Source organism: Phocoena sinus, chromosome 9 (genome assembly GCF_008692025.1).
Source record: "Phocoena sinus isolate mPhoSin1 chromosome 9, mPhoSin1.pri, whole genome shotgun sequence".
Classification (NCBI taxonomy): Eukaryota; Metazoa; Chordata; class Mammalia; order Artiodactyla; family Phocoenidae; genus Phocoena; species Phocoena sinus.
In genome coordinates, this window is record NC_045771.1 from 17,831,417 (window position 1) to 17,846,579 (window position 15,163).

Consider the following 15,163-nt stretch of genomic DNA (forward strand, 5'->3'; position numbering starts at 1 on the left):
TGGCTCCTGAGGTGGTTTTGCAGTCCGTGAAACCAATTTGAAAATTGTTCTTTTAGGTGAAGATTTTATGCAAGCCAGAAAAACTCATTGGCTTGTCAGCAGTGACAATTTATCACAAGGAGCAGATTTTCCACAGTCTTGTTCTCTGTAGCAAAATTTTACATTTTATAACAATATATTGCAGTTAATCTGAGGAAATCCACTTGGCTGCTGTAATGTGTGCTCTTGCCTAAGCCATTCGTCTTTTCCTGCTTTATGATTTTCTGTGAAAGGCCTGATGTCAGACACAGCTTCATTTTATTTTGTAATATAATCATTGCTTATAAAATGTGTATGTATATTTCCTAGTAAGTAGTTAGACTAGTTTAGTGTTATGTAAAAATACCAAAGATAGTTTTAACCTGTCGTGGGGTTTTCAGGCTCAGGGCGTCTACGAATTTTAACTCCATGAACTTAACTCCATGAATGAAAGACTGCAACTCTTGTTCACCCACCAGCACATTTCCACACGTGTGCCTAACTAGCCTCTCTTTTTACTAAACTTTTATAGCCTTTATTAATCATGTACAACCCCGTGACATTTCTTCTGTTGGTTTTTCAGGTTGTGGTTATTGAGTTTTTCCCATATTTGCATTGTCTCACCATCTAGACTTTAAGCTCCTTGAAAACAGGAGTCATGGCTTAAGGGCTTTGTCCTCCTTAGACACTGTAGGCATTCAGTAAATAGTTGCTTTGACTTTTATCTTGGCAGCTTTAACACATACATTTTTTGTTGTTGCCACTGTTGCTAAAATGTAGACTTGTCAGCTGCTTTGTGAGCGATGATTGGCTTGTTACGGACTGGGTGTTAGGCTACCAGCAAACTGGCAGAATTTTAACCATAATTTCTTCTTTAATAAAATGTGTTCTGTGCTAGGTAAACTGAAGGATACTGGTACTTCTTACACAATGAAATATGAGAGTGTGGTATATGGCATCTTGAAAGTACTTTAAATTCTGTCTTTGAGTTCTACTCTGAAAAATAAAACTACTACAAACAACTTCACCTGCTCTCCTGCCCTCAAATTATTTAGAACCGAAAACAGTGGTTTTGTACATATTTGGAAATTATAAATTAAAATTAATTTTTTAACATCATAAAACATTTAAACATATTAGCAATCCTTTAAAAATATACAATCCTTCCCTAATGTATTACACTACTACTAATTAAATACTTTAAAAATAAAATTAGTATCATTTAGTATAAAGTGTGTTCAGTGACTTGATTTTCATTGTAGTTTGCTTATGGAAAGTTTAAAGGGCTTTCTATGTCTTCTTTGTCTTTGTACTGTGTTGGCGGTGAGAAGGCTTGTTAGTTAGATTGACTACACAGTACCTCTGTGAGAATATCGGGTATTATCCCTCCATTGCTAGGAGGAGACTGTTGTGCCCAGAGCTAGTTCCTGGCAAGTGAGAAATCTTCTTAGCTTGGCTTTTTGGAAACTACTATCTATTCAGTATTGAGTATTAGAAAAAAATTGTTGTTAGGCACCTATCAAGTAATAGATGGTCTTCAAATTGCTTTCCCTTCTCTTATTTTATCCTTACGAGAGAAGAAAGCAGATGTTATTCTTACTTATGAAGCATACTAAGAGACTTACTTACATGCTCAAGGTTATATTAATTACAAGACTTACTTACATGCTCCAGGTTATATTAATTACGGTTGCCTTATACAGCCCATCTGCAATTTTCAGCCCAGTGTTTTCTCCATTAAGACCTACGGACTTGTACATAGTGAATCGTATGCCAGTGTGAAGTCCTATATAAATAAAGGGAAATGAAGTTGCATCAGGTTGCATCCAGGTGTCCTGTCCTGGTACTATTTAAAAGGAAATGTGTATTCGAGTGGAATTATTTAGAGCCCTGGAAACAAAGGAATCAGCTTCCTTTGTGTCAGTGGTTATCAGCCAGGGATGATTTTGCGCCCGCCCCCCCAGTAGCCATTTGGCAATGTCGAGACATTTTTCATTGTCAGAACTGGGGGTGGGGGGGTAGTTGTGCGCACACTGCGGGCATCCAGCGGTGCTGCTAAACATCCTACCGTGCACAGAACAGCCCCCTCACGACGAGGACTGAATTACGTAGTCCAAAATGTCAGTAGTGCTGAGGTTAATCAACCCTGCTGTATGTATTGCAAGGAATGGAATTACCAGAAGCCCTCTCAGCCAAAACAAATTTGGGTCAGAGGTGGGGTGGGAGGGTGGGCAGGGAGGTAGAGGAGGTGATTTCAAGTGTGGCTGTTGAAATTTTCATGGGGTTAGGATTTATCTGATTTCCTTTTTCTTGCCCCTTCCTTGTGCCAACACTTGGCATAGCAGTAGTAGAGAAAACAGTGAAGAAAACTTCTTTTCTTCTTGTAAACTACTTAGAATAGTGGTCCCATTCCCAGAGCTAATGCGTCAGTCCAGTTCCTAGTGACACTCACAACTCCACTATAAACCAATCCTCCATGCTATCAGGCTCCCAAGATGTCTAGGCACATGACTTTGTTTTTGGCAAGATTGTGAGAATTATAAGCTAGCTAATTTATTCCCCAGGGTATCTTATAATCATAGTTCACCTGGGAGGATCTAAGTTTCTCACTGTTTCTATATCATGTGCCATCTGTGAATGTCTTTGGCTAACATACTCTTGCTTGATTTCATTAGCCTAAAACCAGAGAAACAAATATCTGTTTTTTAAATAGATGTTATTTTTTTAGAGCAGTGTTAAGTTCACAGCAAAATTGAGTGGAGAGTACAGAGAGTTCCCATATATCCCCTGCCTGTGAACAAATGTCTTTCGATTTTATTGTAATCTTGATTTTCAGATAAACTTTATATAAATGCAAATGTTATTCTGTTAATGCAAAGTTCCTTAGTTCCAGTTCTCACTAACTGTAAAGCAAAAGTAAGGAGAAAATGGGTTTTACTAAGTTACGGGTTTTTTTCTTTTTCCCTGTGCAGTGAAAGAGGGAACCTCAAATCATCCGCATAGGCTTCTTATTGACTTTGGCTACCTAAAGTTCAAGAGCATTAATCTTCCTTAAAATTTTCCCATGTAGTTGTACATCACCTTTTTATATCAGGGAGATTTTATTTCCCTCCTGTGACGTTTTCCTTGTTTAGAGTTCAGTTTTTGGTTAATTGAAAACAAGTTAAGTTATTCAGTCTGACAGTGTGACTACTTTAAAGGTTAGAATGTAGCCACCGAACCTTCCTGTAATTGGGGGTATTCTAGGACTTTATTAATGTCATCTTGTTAATGCCTCATGCAGCTGGAGTGGACTAGGGGGTGGGGGGAATTGATGATTCTCTTGTTGATTAGAATTTTTCTCCCCTGGCTGCAAATTCCAGTTTGTTCCTCTAGCGAAATATTTCTCCTACTAGTCATGGCTGATGGACATACTATAATGTTTCCGTGTTTCTTTTTTGCTTCCTTTTCATCATGGGTCTCACAAGCCCCTGGGATTTGCCTTAAACATTTAACCTATTAAAAAGCCAGTTAATTGTCTATACAAATATAAAGTAAATAGTCTATATAAGAGTGAGAGCTCGGTGTTACTAAAAAAAAAAAACAACTCAGGTTCTGGGTTTCAGGTCCTGATGGTACAAGTCATGTGACATGTGCAAATTATTCTAGAGTCTATTTCTTTATCTGTTAAATGCACACTATTCCCCCTGCTCTGCCTATCTCACAACATGAGGATCAAATGAAATAATAATGGACTATAAGAGTGCTTTGTGAATTGTACAACACAATGCAAAAGTCAGATAGGATGCAAATAGAAGGGTAAGCTTCAGGAAACTACACTGATTGTGAATTGGAATTCGGTTTGAAGAATTTATTTTCTTTTCTATTGACTAGTCTGTAGTATAGATTGTCTTTTCTTCATCTAAGTAAATTCAGAGATGACTTTTGTTGCATTTGGTTGTAGTTTTTTGTCTTTTTATAAATAACATCAATAGGGTCAAAAGCTTCACTTGCTGAAATGTTATAATTTGGCATAGGTTAGTGATTGGTGCAAAGGAAACATTATAAAAAGAAAACTGTGAATTCACCAAATAGCATAGACTGTACCTGATCGAATACCGTTGTCATCATCGTCATCATCATCATCATCATCAGTGGTGATTGCTCATCAATTCTGTAGAACCAGAAATAATTTTCTATGCTCTTCTCAAAAACCACAGTTAGTAGTTTGACCTACTGTCCTATTTTCAATAAAGCAGTTATTCTAAGTAGTAGTTACACTTTACGCTTCCCCTCCCCTCCCCCCAGCCGATTAGTTATATACCATGTGGATTCTGGATGGCAGTAGATCAAGTGAGTTTAGTCACATTTATGAAAGCCTTTTTATCTTGATAGTATTTTATCACATTTGATGCTGTTTGTAAATAGAACCAGAGAACTAACTGTAGTACTCCAGGACTTATGTTTTAAATGATGGGTAGAACTGTAAGAACAGAGTGGGCAGACTGCTGGAAATGATTCCATCTAAAAGGTAGCTTCGCCCTTGTCTCCTTGGCCTTTGTGACTAATGGAAAAATACTCTTTTCAAATTCAAAAGCCTATTCATTACTGCCTTTCTCCTCTGAAATACATGATCAGTTTTATAATCAGAAAGAACGTAATTATTTTTATTTTTCTATTGTCTTATGTTTATTCTTCATAAAATGACTTTTCTTGCACTTAATGGGCTCAGAATACACTCCTGTATTGAACTTTACAGCCTTGCTTTTTTTTATAGCGTAAATCAGCTCAGCTGGCTAAATGCCCCACTAACTGAAACTTTATAATGTAGCTGGAACTAAATTGTGCTCTGGAGCATTGAGTCTTTAAACTGGATTATTGACTTACAAGTGAAAATGGTAAAGAGTCTGTAAGAAGGACAAAGATCCCTCTCCTGATCCTTGAGCAATTTTTTCCTCACTTATCTCAGGGGCTCTGAGCTCATGAGCAAAATCCTAACCAAGTTTATCTTGCTAGGAAAACCCATTTTAAATGCTCAATAAAGAAAGAATAATTCTTCTCCCGCTTAACCACTAAAGAACAACATATGTTTCTAACGTCAGCTTTTTATTTTTTTTTTTTTTATCTTTCATTTTTTTGTTGGTAAATCTCCCAGACAACAGCAGTTCTGTAGAGAGTTTAAATATGAAGGAATGGCAGGACGGGCTAAGGGCACTTCTACCCAACATTAACATCAACTTTGGTGGACTGCCCAATTCTTCTTCCCCCTCCAACGCCAGCCACAGTGCACCAACGTCCAACACTGCCACCACCGACAGCCCGAGTTGGGACAGCCCTGGCAGCTGGACAGACCCAGCCATCATCACAGGTAACTTTCTCACTCCTTCAGCTCCACTGACTGCCATCAGTTTGGTTTTTAGCACAGATTAACTAAAAACAAGAGGTCTCTTCAACGTAATCTTCCCAAAGCCACAAGTGTGTGGTAGCTTGTTTCGTTCTCCGGGGGCACGTAGCCTCAGTTAACTCTGTTGGCCTAGTTGTGTAACAAGGCATTTCGTACCTAGGTTGCTTCTTTTGGTGTAAGTAGGTGCTAACATCTGACAGAATGTGTGTATTTTGTAGGTCTCAAAGTACAAAAGGATCTGACTTATCCTCTCAAAGGAACATACTCCACTTTAAAAAATAAAGCTCTCTATTATAAGGCTATCTTGTTTATGTATCCCTATTAGAGAAGGAGAAGCACAATTGGGAAATAACATCATGCAATCCTGGGGACTCATTTTGGCAACTCTGCCTCTGTGACACTGGGGGATGATGTCTGTATAGTTGAAGAGGAGGCATGGGTTTGTGTGACAATAAATCGTGGTCATTGTGGGTGGGGAATAAAAGGAACATAAGACTGAGACGGTATTATTTGGAAGGAGTTTAAAATTGTAATTCTTTGTTTCTTTTTGGAGAAACTAAGCGCCTTAAAATTTTTTGTTTGATGAAATTCTTATGCTTTCTGCACAAACTCACCATTTTCCTTCTTGTTTTCTTTTCTCTCCTTAGGTATTCCAGCATCTTCAGGAAACAGTTTAGACTCTCTTCAAGATGACAATCCTCCACACTGGCTAAAATCCCTTCAGGCCCTCACAGAGATGGACGGCCCCAATGCTGCTCCATCACAAACCCACCACAGCGCCCCCTTCAGCACACAGATCCCTTTGCACAGAGCCAGTTGGAATCCCTACCCTCCTCCTTCAAATCCTTCCAGCTTTCACTCGCCACCCCCAGGCTTTCAGACAGCCTTCAGACCCCCCAGCAAAACCCCCACAGATTTGTTACAGAGTTCAACACTGGACCGCCATTAGGGAAAGAGGAGAATTCATTAGAAAATGCAGGATTTGTCCCACCCTGTTTTCGCCCTCTCAGCCGACCCACAGCTCCCTTCTCATCTCTTATGTTCTGAAGAATCCAGCTCCTGATCAGTTTTGTTTCTCCCTACCCCCAGATGCAATGCGATCGCAGGGTCATTACCATCTTTTTTTTTATTGTAAAAGTTTCTGTTGATCCAGCATTTGAGTGACACTGTTGAATGTTTTCTAAAAATGCCTTTTTAAGGAGGAAAGAAAAGAAATCAAAGGGCAGTCTCGATACTTAGAAAATTACTGCTTGTCTGTTGCGCATAATAATGACATAATCTGCTTAGCAGAAAATGATGATTAATTTATAGGGAAGGTGAAGTAAATGCATTATCAACTGCAGAAGTTTGAAAACCAGGTTGATTGAAATGAGATGGCTAAATGCATGGGGGAAAGCAGTGATCCTGGCATCCATCTTGTATTCGACTTATCACTATTGCAGGGAAAATGCTTTTAATTTAATTTTTAATTCTTTTGGCAAGTTGATGGAGAGGACTCGATTGTGTTGTTAAGCAAAAGAATTTATCGGAAGTTGATGGAGAGACAAATTGATCTGCGGTAGTAACTGGCCTGTTGCTAAAGAGTTTATAAGGAGGGGAGAAGTGATTTTTTAAAGGAGAAAAAATTTTGGCTTTAGATTTAAAGTAAATTCAAATGTTTTAAAGAAAAGTATTCACAGATTTAATACCTATGCATAATATAAGTGCTGAAATATAAGTGATTTCTTCAATCTTTCTCCTCTGTCAGAATCTTTTTTTCTTTTTACCTTAAATTCACCTGACTAAGGGCACTCTGAGATAGCGTTGCTCTGGGGCCATCTGATCACCATCAGGAGCAAATCTCTGACGACCTCGCCTGCAGCTTTTACTTAACCCTGTGGTTTCTGGACATTTGTGCAGTATTGAAAAGACAGGAGAAAAGAAAACAGAAACCTGGTTATAACCTAATGCTAAAACTAAAAAAAGGAAATGTACCTCTTTCTTCAGAATTAAAACTAAAATCTTAAATAAAACAGAAAACTTGATGATGACCCTTGGGTTGTTCTTGTTTTTGTTTTTCCATTTTATTGCATGTGAATTTGAAACATTTTGTGGTGACAGTCGTCAGGTGTTTCCATTGATTTTGCATCTTCAGCAATAGGGAGGATGGGTTAGAAGAAGAAATCAGAAAAAAAATTCATTTTACTGTCGGTCGTTGCCATCTTTGAAGGTCAGCCCATCTTATCCTCAAGAATTCCTCTTCCGGTGGCTTTCAGTAGAAGATGCTTCTTTGTGCTGTTGTGTTGTGCAGACCAGAGCTTTCCAACTCAGAAGCTTCTCAGCTTCCCAACTGAGAAGCCTCATGGGCCACGAAGGAGCAGATAGGCTGGGTTGTGCTGAGATGTTGGTTGTCTCGGGGAGACCTGGCAGCCCCAGCAGTCAGGGTGCCGTACAATTAGCAACACGTGTGAGTGCCGCGACGGGAAAGAGATCAGGAAATACTGATAGAGGAAACCCACAGAGAATTCTTTCGTGACCAACCATTCATTCTAGGGAGTACCTAATGATGGAGAGATGGTCACACCACTAACCAAAAGAGGGTACAAGGTTGCTAGGAATCTGTATGATTTGGGTTACATTCAGAAGTCCAAAGCTGGAGTTGGCATATTTCCAGCTACATCCATGAAGGGAATCTTTGTAGGATGAACTAAGTAGATCTTTTAAATTTTACATTCTGTGCTTTCAGATTGATTTTCTCCTTCTTACATTTACTCTGTACTTCAATTTGCTACCAAAAACAAATTTTTAACATAGTTTTTGAAAAATGTAAAGCAGATTGTCTCAAATAAATGTCTCTACAGGCTAGGCTTTCTCTGGTCTGTAGGCTTTGCTTCAGTCACCTGAATCTTCACATTGTACTGGAAAGTGGTGGCCCAACACACAAGCAATATCAGGTAGTAGTGAATTGTAATCAAGGCTTTGGGGGATTGTAGGGGGCGGTTTGGATATTCCTGACATCGGTATATCAACAAAAATGTGAAGGGAGGGAAATTCTGTTTTGCATGGCTGTGCTGTGATTGTGTGTATGTTTAATGAATCATACAGAAGACTTTATAAAATACGTAAATATCATTCACAGAATAATAAAACAATAAAAATCAGTGTGCCTACCACCCAAGTTAAAAATAGAACCTATAATATCTTGAAAGACCTCCTATCTGTTCCTTTCCAATTTTATTTCCTTTTCTTTCCTTACCATCCACAAATCACCATTATCTTGATTTCTGTGCCTGATCTTTCTTTAGAGTTTTGCCACTTACATATGTACCCCTGGATAATGCATTGCTTTGTTTTAAAAAGCTAAGTAGCAAATCAAAACTTAGCTGTGTAAGTGAAGGGCAGTATTGTCACTATCAGATCAAGCCTTTTAGGAGAAGATAAATTGAACAGATTCTTTAGGTCATAGTTTGGCTTTAGTTTCTCTGATAATTTATAAAAGCCAATTCTGGGGAAGACAGTGTGCAAGGTCATGAATGAATCCTGGAAAAGAGGGTCCAGTGCAGTCAGGGCATCCAACAGGGCTGTTGTGAGCCCGATCCTGGATGTCTGGCAGAGTGGTCTGCTCTCTGTTTCCTGTGTCTAAGCTCTCCGTGGCTTCCCTCAGCCCTCTGGAGTTGATCAAAGCCCAACCCCTGGGAGTGGGGTGGTTTAAAATAAGCGTCAGCTGATCAGTTCACCAGGGCGTGGAGGGGAGAACAGAAATTTCATTAGGTTTGGTCAAAATCAGATAAGTACAGAAAAGAACCTGGACCAAACTGATTTAGGCAGTCTGCTGGTATTAACAGCAGTGGGAATCTTGGTCCTGACAACCCTCGATGTCTGTCTCGCTCACAGTACTCAGATCTGGTGCACAGCTGACGTTCCCAGTATTTCCTTTCACCTCTCTCCTTTCTTGGGTCTACTTTCCCCTGTATTTCTATATGCCATTTCTTAGTCTTTTTTTTTTCTTCTTCTTCTCTGATTTTGTTGAAGTGCATCCTCCAGTAACTTCTTGAGAAATGCATGTGGGAAATATTTTAGTAATTTGCATATACAAAAAATTCTGTTTCAGTTGATAGTTTGGTGGACAGACGATTCTAAGTTGTAGATATTTTTTCCTTTAGAATTTTGAAGGCATTACTCTATTGTCTTCCTGCTTCCAGTATTGCTGTTAAAAAGAAATCCAAAGCCACGCTGATCCTTTATATGTAATCCTTTTGTCTCCCTCTCTGGAAGCCTGTAGAAATTGTTTTCTGTGTTCCTTGGTGTGGGTCTATTTTAATTCATTGTGCTGAACACAGTGGATGCACACTAGGTTTTTAAAATCTGTTGGCTCCTGTCCTTCAATTCTGGGAAATTTTCTTGACTTTTTTCACCAGTGAATTTCTTGCAATTATTTTCACTGTTCTCCGTTTCTAAAAATCCCATTATTCTGGACTTTCTCCTATTCTTTTATCCAGTTTGCCATCTTTGTCTTTTGCTCTTCTTTCTATGAAGTTTTATCTCAACTTTGTTTATAGTTTTATTCTCCTTGCATTGTTTCTATTTCTTCAAGTTGGTTTTATCTGTTTGTTTTGCTTTGATCTCTATCTTCTATATTAAGAGACTTCTCAGGGGCTTCCCTGGTGGCGCAGTGGTTGAGAGTCCGCCTGCCGATGCAGGGGACAGGGGTTCGTGCCCCGGTCCGGGAAGCTCCCACATGCTGCGGAGCGGCTGGGCCCGTGAGCCATGGCCGCTGAGCCTGCGCGTCCGGAGCCTGTGCTCTGCAACGGGAGAGGCCACAACAGTGAGGGGGCCGCGTACTGCAAAAAAAAAAAAAAAAAAAGAGACTTCTCAGATCCCTGGTAGTCCTTGATACCTGCTCTTGAATAAGACTAAAAAGCTGATAGGAAGTTTTGTAAAACCTGAAGCCATGCCAACTTTGAACTTCACTGTTGGAAGATCTGGATGGGCTCTGTGTTGGGGAAGCCCTAATGTCAACGTCTTTGGGCTTTTTCTCCTGGGCTGGTCAGATTCCGGTCTGACTGCCGGAGCTGTCGCGGTGGTCTCGGTATTCAGTATGAATATATTTACTTCATCCCTGTTTTCAGTCCTTTTCTCTCCAGAGATTGTCTCCAAATATCTGCCCACTTAGAAGTGTGGTTGCACTATGGTGTGGAGTTGGGGAATGAATTTTGGGAACTAACTTCTTAAAACAGCTTTCTCAGTAATCTTTATTTTAGCCCCACCCTGCAGAGTTTATCCTTGGTTCTAGGGATACCTGGCACTGTCAGTTTATGTGCCCTTGAGGATTCTGTGGTGTGAATTGTGTTGCATCTCAGCTTTCCCCGCTGTTAGCTTGAAGCTTCTCAGATCAGCCAAGTGAAGCTCAACCCGCTGCTTTCTCGGTCACCGCATTTTGTTCTGTCGTCTGCTCTCAGGGTTTCCCTACTTTTTTCTTTATTCTAATTTTAAGTTAAGTATGTAGGTTTAAGCTACCACCTTAGTGCAGATTTGTGCTCTGGTTTTATAAGCTAATAGGCATAGTTTGTCGGGCAGTAGAGGGAACTTCTTGCTATTGACCTTGGTTTGAATAGCACCTGCCCACGTGTTTGTTTTGTTGAACTTGAAGTGGTTTCTCTCCTTTTAACATCGTCTTTTCCGATGAAGCTCTTTTGATTTACAATCAACAGTTTGTTTTCCAAAAGCTCATCATACAGGGTATTGTATTAATGGTTAAAATTTTAGTCGAGATGTTGAAGGCAACTTTTACTGCAGTCTTAGGGGAGGTTGCAAGTCAGATGGCTGTGGGTCATTTTCTAGGCGACATTGAGTTAGAGCAATTCCAGAAACTGCAGAGGAGGAAAGAATAGCCTATCCTTAACTCTATATGAATTGTATTTTGTGAACAGGTAATAAGTGTCAACAGTGTGTTTCCACCAGGATTATGCTATGATGACCAAGACAGAGCTGATCTCCACCAATGCTTGCCCAAATTTGAAGACATGGCATATACACTGCACTTGTTATTGGAGTTTTCTATCAAGTTTTTACCAACATCATTTGATTTAAGGTCCTTATTATATTTAGGGTGTGTAAACTTTCAAGAGCTGACAGCTTATGTACCTTAAACATAATCGTGAGACATATCCTTTGTCACATGTGGCTATTTCCGCTCAAGTGTTCTATCCAAGTGAAAGATGACCGAGGACATTAGCATGAATTCTTTAAAAAGCCAAATACTTACTTTGTCACAAAAATCAGTACTTAATTCTTTGTGCTGAACGCATTATTAACATAGTCTAGACATAGCCTTTAGACACACAGGCAATTTCCTACCAGGAAGAGCCGCCTTTGAAAATTCATTTCTAAAATTGTTTCTGAACAAACTGATTTAAAGAAATGAGTACATGATTAGAAAAATATCCCTTTAAAGGGTAAGATAACTGTTTCTATTGGTGGTAACCCAAATAATTTGGGAAAGAACATAAACATTGGCCCAAATGTTCAAGGCACATCTAATAAGAATTGGTCATTTTAAAGAATATATTCTGCATTTGATCCATCTCTGAGGGAAACTGGGTGTGTTAAGCAGCTGTTTGTAAGTGGAGTCCTTGCACTTCCTTCCACAGCTTCCCTTCAGAGTTGATGGAAGTAGGTGTATAAAACCAATAGAGGTTAATAGGCCATATAGAACTTTTTTTGTGTAGGCTGGGTGATTTTAAAACTCTAAGGCTCATAAATAACTCTTAAGAGAATTTAAAGAAACAATGATCTATGGCTTTTTTGTTTTCAGCTTTCGTATTTGCAAAACTGAAATACAATTGATAAAATGCCTAAGGTCCAGAAGATTACATATAGCCCAGAAGATTTTTTTTTTAATGTTGTTTCAGTGGTGTAAATTCCTCAGCTTTTATCAGTCTCCGTAATATGCAAAAAGTAGGTAAACAGGCCCCAAAAAGTTGGGTTTTGTCCTGGGTCACAGATTTAATAGCAGAGCTAAAGCTAGTTGTTAACCATTCTCAGTTACATTTATCCAGAACTTTGGTCATACTCCCTTTCTGTTCCAAAGCTCCAAGTGCTTTGCCACCTCTCTTGTGTACAAGAAATGACTAAGAAATGTTTACAAGAAATGACTAATTGTAAACAATTTCTTGTTTACAAGAAATGACCTAAATGACAGGGTGAGATGATTTGTTTCCCTCTTATTTTAGCTAAGTGGTGGTAGAAGAAAGGGTATGAAGAGATGCTGCTTGCCCCAAATCATAGAGTGTGAGTCGAAGGTTAGTTGGGAAATAGAACCCTTAGGGACTTCTTGACTATCTTGTGCTTATACTGACTGTTGTTGACATTGAATTAGATCACCAAGTTAGCCAGGATCTTCTGGATTTTGTGCAGATAGGGAAAAAGGGACAAGGTAATCGTCTTCAGATATTTGAAGGACAGTTATGTAGGAGAGGAAAAAGCATGAAGGACACAAGTGGGACTAAGATGTGAAAGGGAAATTTGAGTTTAATTTAGTCTAACATTTTTTCCAAACATCTGCTTTGGGCTGGGCATTATGCCAGGTGCTTCAGGAGGTACAAAGATAAGATGATTCCTACTCTCTTACTCTGAAAAAGTTTGGATAATCAACTCTAAAACTAAGACCGGATGTAAATGTCTGAAGTACAAAATGTCAAAGTAGCTCAAAGAAGTGAGAGCTTTGGATAAGCTGAGACTTGGGTGAGGGGACAGCCTGAGCAAAGAAAGCCCTCGTGATGAGCTTGCGTAGGGCGTATTTGGGGGTTGCATCTCAGTTTGGAAGGAACCTGGGTTTGTGCAGGGCACTTTTGAGAGAGAAGGCCTGAGGGTGTACTGGGCACTGCTTTTGTTGAAAATGGGCCACGGACAGTTTCTGTTTCAGGAGAGAGACATGATAGGATTGTGCTTTATAAAGACACAGCACTAGGCAGGAATGGTGAAGATGGGAGAGACACTGAGGTGGGGTTCTTTAGGTTAATGAGAAACCCCAAGAACCTGGAGTTTGGCCTCAAAGGGACTGTTGATGACCCCCTGAAATTTTCTGCAAAATACTGTATGTGCATGTGTGTTTCATCAAAACATAAAAAAGCCCATGATGCAATAAAAGGTCTAGCTAGTAAACTAGAGAAATAGTCCAGGTGAATGTTACTGGTTGATAAGGGGGGTGGGAAAGAGAAGGGGAAATAATTCAAAAGGTATTTCAGAATCTTGAATTTTTGCAAGTTACAGGTAAAGGATTTTTTTTTAAGGTATTTCAGAAATGTGTTTAGGTTTCTTCTAGATCCTCCACTGGACTTTAAGCTCTGAGAGCAGGGAACACATCTACCTGTTAACCATTCTAGTCCCAGCACTTAGCAAAGGGCCTGGCATATTGTAGCATCTCAATAAATGTTTACCTGAATGAGCGTGAAATGTAGTGTGCCTGTGGTTTTCAGCCAGATAACTGGAATAAATAACTGTATTGTGCTTAAAAGAACTGTGGACTCATGAAAAGGAAGTAGTTTAAAAGGAAGGCTATTCCTTTTTTTTTTTTTTTTTTTTTTAAATAAATTTATTTATTTATTATTTTTGGCTGTGTTGTGTCTTCGTTGCTGCATGCTGGTTTTCTCTAGTTGTGGCGAGTGGGGGCTACTCTTTGATGCAGTGTGCGGGCTTCTCGTTGCAGAGCACGGGCTCTAGGCGCGTGGGCTTCAGTAGTTGTGGCACGCAGGCTCAGTAGTTGTGGCTCGCAGGCTCTAGAGCGCAGGCTCAGTAGTTGTGGCCCATGGGCTTAGTTGCTCCATGACATGTGGGATCTTCCCGGACCAGAGATCGAACCCGTGTGCCCTGCATCGGCAGGCGGACTCTCAACCACTGCGCCACCAGGGAAGCCCTAAGGAAGGCGATTCTTATCGAATTTGTTGAGTTAGAGGTTTCAGCAGGTCATCCAGGTGGAGGTGTCCAGGAAATAATTGGAAATTTGGATGTGGAGCTTAGGAGAAAGGCTAAAAGTAAAAAAAAAAAAAAAATATATATATATATATATATAGTTTTGGAGTCATCTTTACAGTGGAGAGAAGTGAGATAGAAATCTTGGGAAAAATAGAGATTAGTGGTCTGACATGAAGGAGAACTGAGTATATGGTGTCGATGTAGGACCATTTCTAGGCAAGACTTATTCAAAATGGCATCCTGTATCAGGGTTTCATCAGGAAATCAGGGATGTTACAACCACTGGAAGGGCTGGGAGAGGAAAGATCAGGAGGACCTCGCTGGCTTTCAGGAGATATGGAAGCGCTGTGGCCCCAGGAAAGCCTTCGCCAAGGAGCTTTCCCTCAGCTGCCTGCAGCGCCAACTTGGTGATTCTCAGGAAGGCTCTGGAAAGTAGCTACCAAAACCCCACGTTTGCCAGTGGCCACCCACCGCCCACAGCTGCCAATTCTAGGAGTTAGACTTCTTCTTTCTCACCTTACAAATTTTACTTTTTTAATTAATTTATTTATTTTTGTTGTGTTGCGTCTTCGTTTCTGTGCGAGGGCTTTCTCTAGTTGTGGCAAGCGGGGGCCACTCTTCATCGCGGTGCGCGGGCCTCTCACTATGGCGGCCTCTCTTGTTGCGGAGCACAAGCTCCAGACGCGCAGGCTCAGCAGTTGTGGCTCACAGGCCTAGTTGCTCCGCGGCATGTGGGATCCTCCCAGACCAGGGCTCGAACCCGTGTCCCCTGCATTAGCAGGCAGATTCTCAACCACTGCGCCACCAGGG

General features: G+C 40.2%; 1 protein-coding gene across 5 annotated transcripts in view; it reads left to right on the plus strand.

Moving 5' to 3' along the window:
• Positions 1-7,450, plus strand: part of CNOT4 (CCR4-NOT transcription complex subunit 4) — a 142,586-nt gene extending 135,136 nt beyond the window's left edge. For 3 of the 5 annotated variants that reach the window (XM_032642619.1, XM_032642621.1, XM_032642620.1), the window contains exons 11-12: positions 5,153-5,365; positions 6,049-7,450. In XM_032642619.1, coding sequence (XP_032498510.1) covers positions 5,153-5,365; positions 6,049-6,350 — 515 coding nt within the window. In that variant the 3' untranslated portion in view covers positions 6,351-7,450. The remainder of the gene's footprint in view (positions 1-5,152; positions 5,366-6,048) is intronic. The other 2 variants (XM_032642622.1, XM_032642623.1) reach the window with 2 other exon arrangements.
• The last annotated feature ends 7,713 nt before the right edge of the window (positions 7,451-15,163 follow it).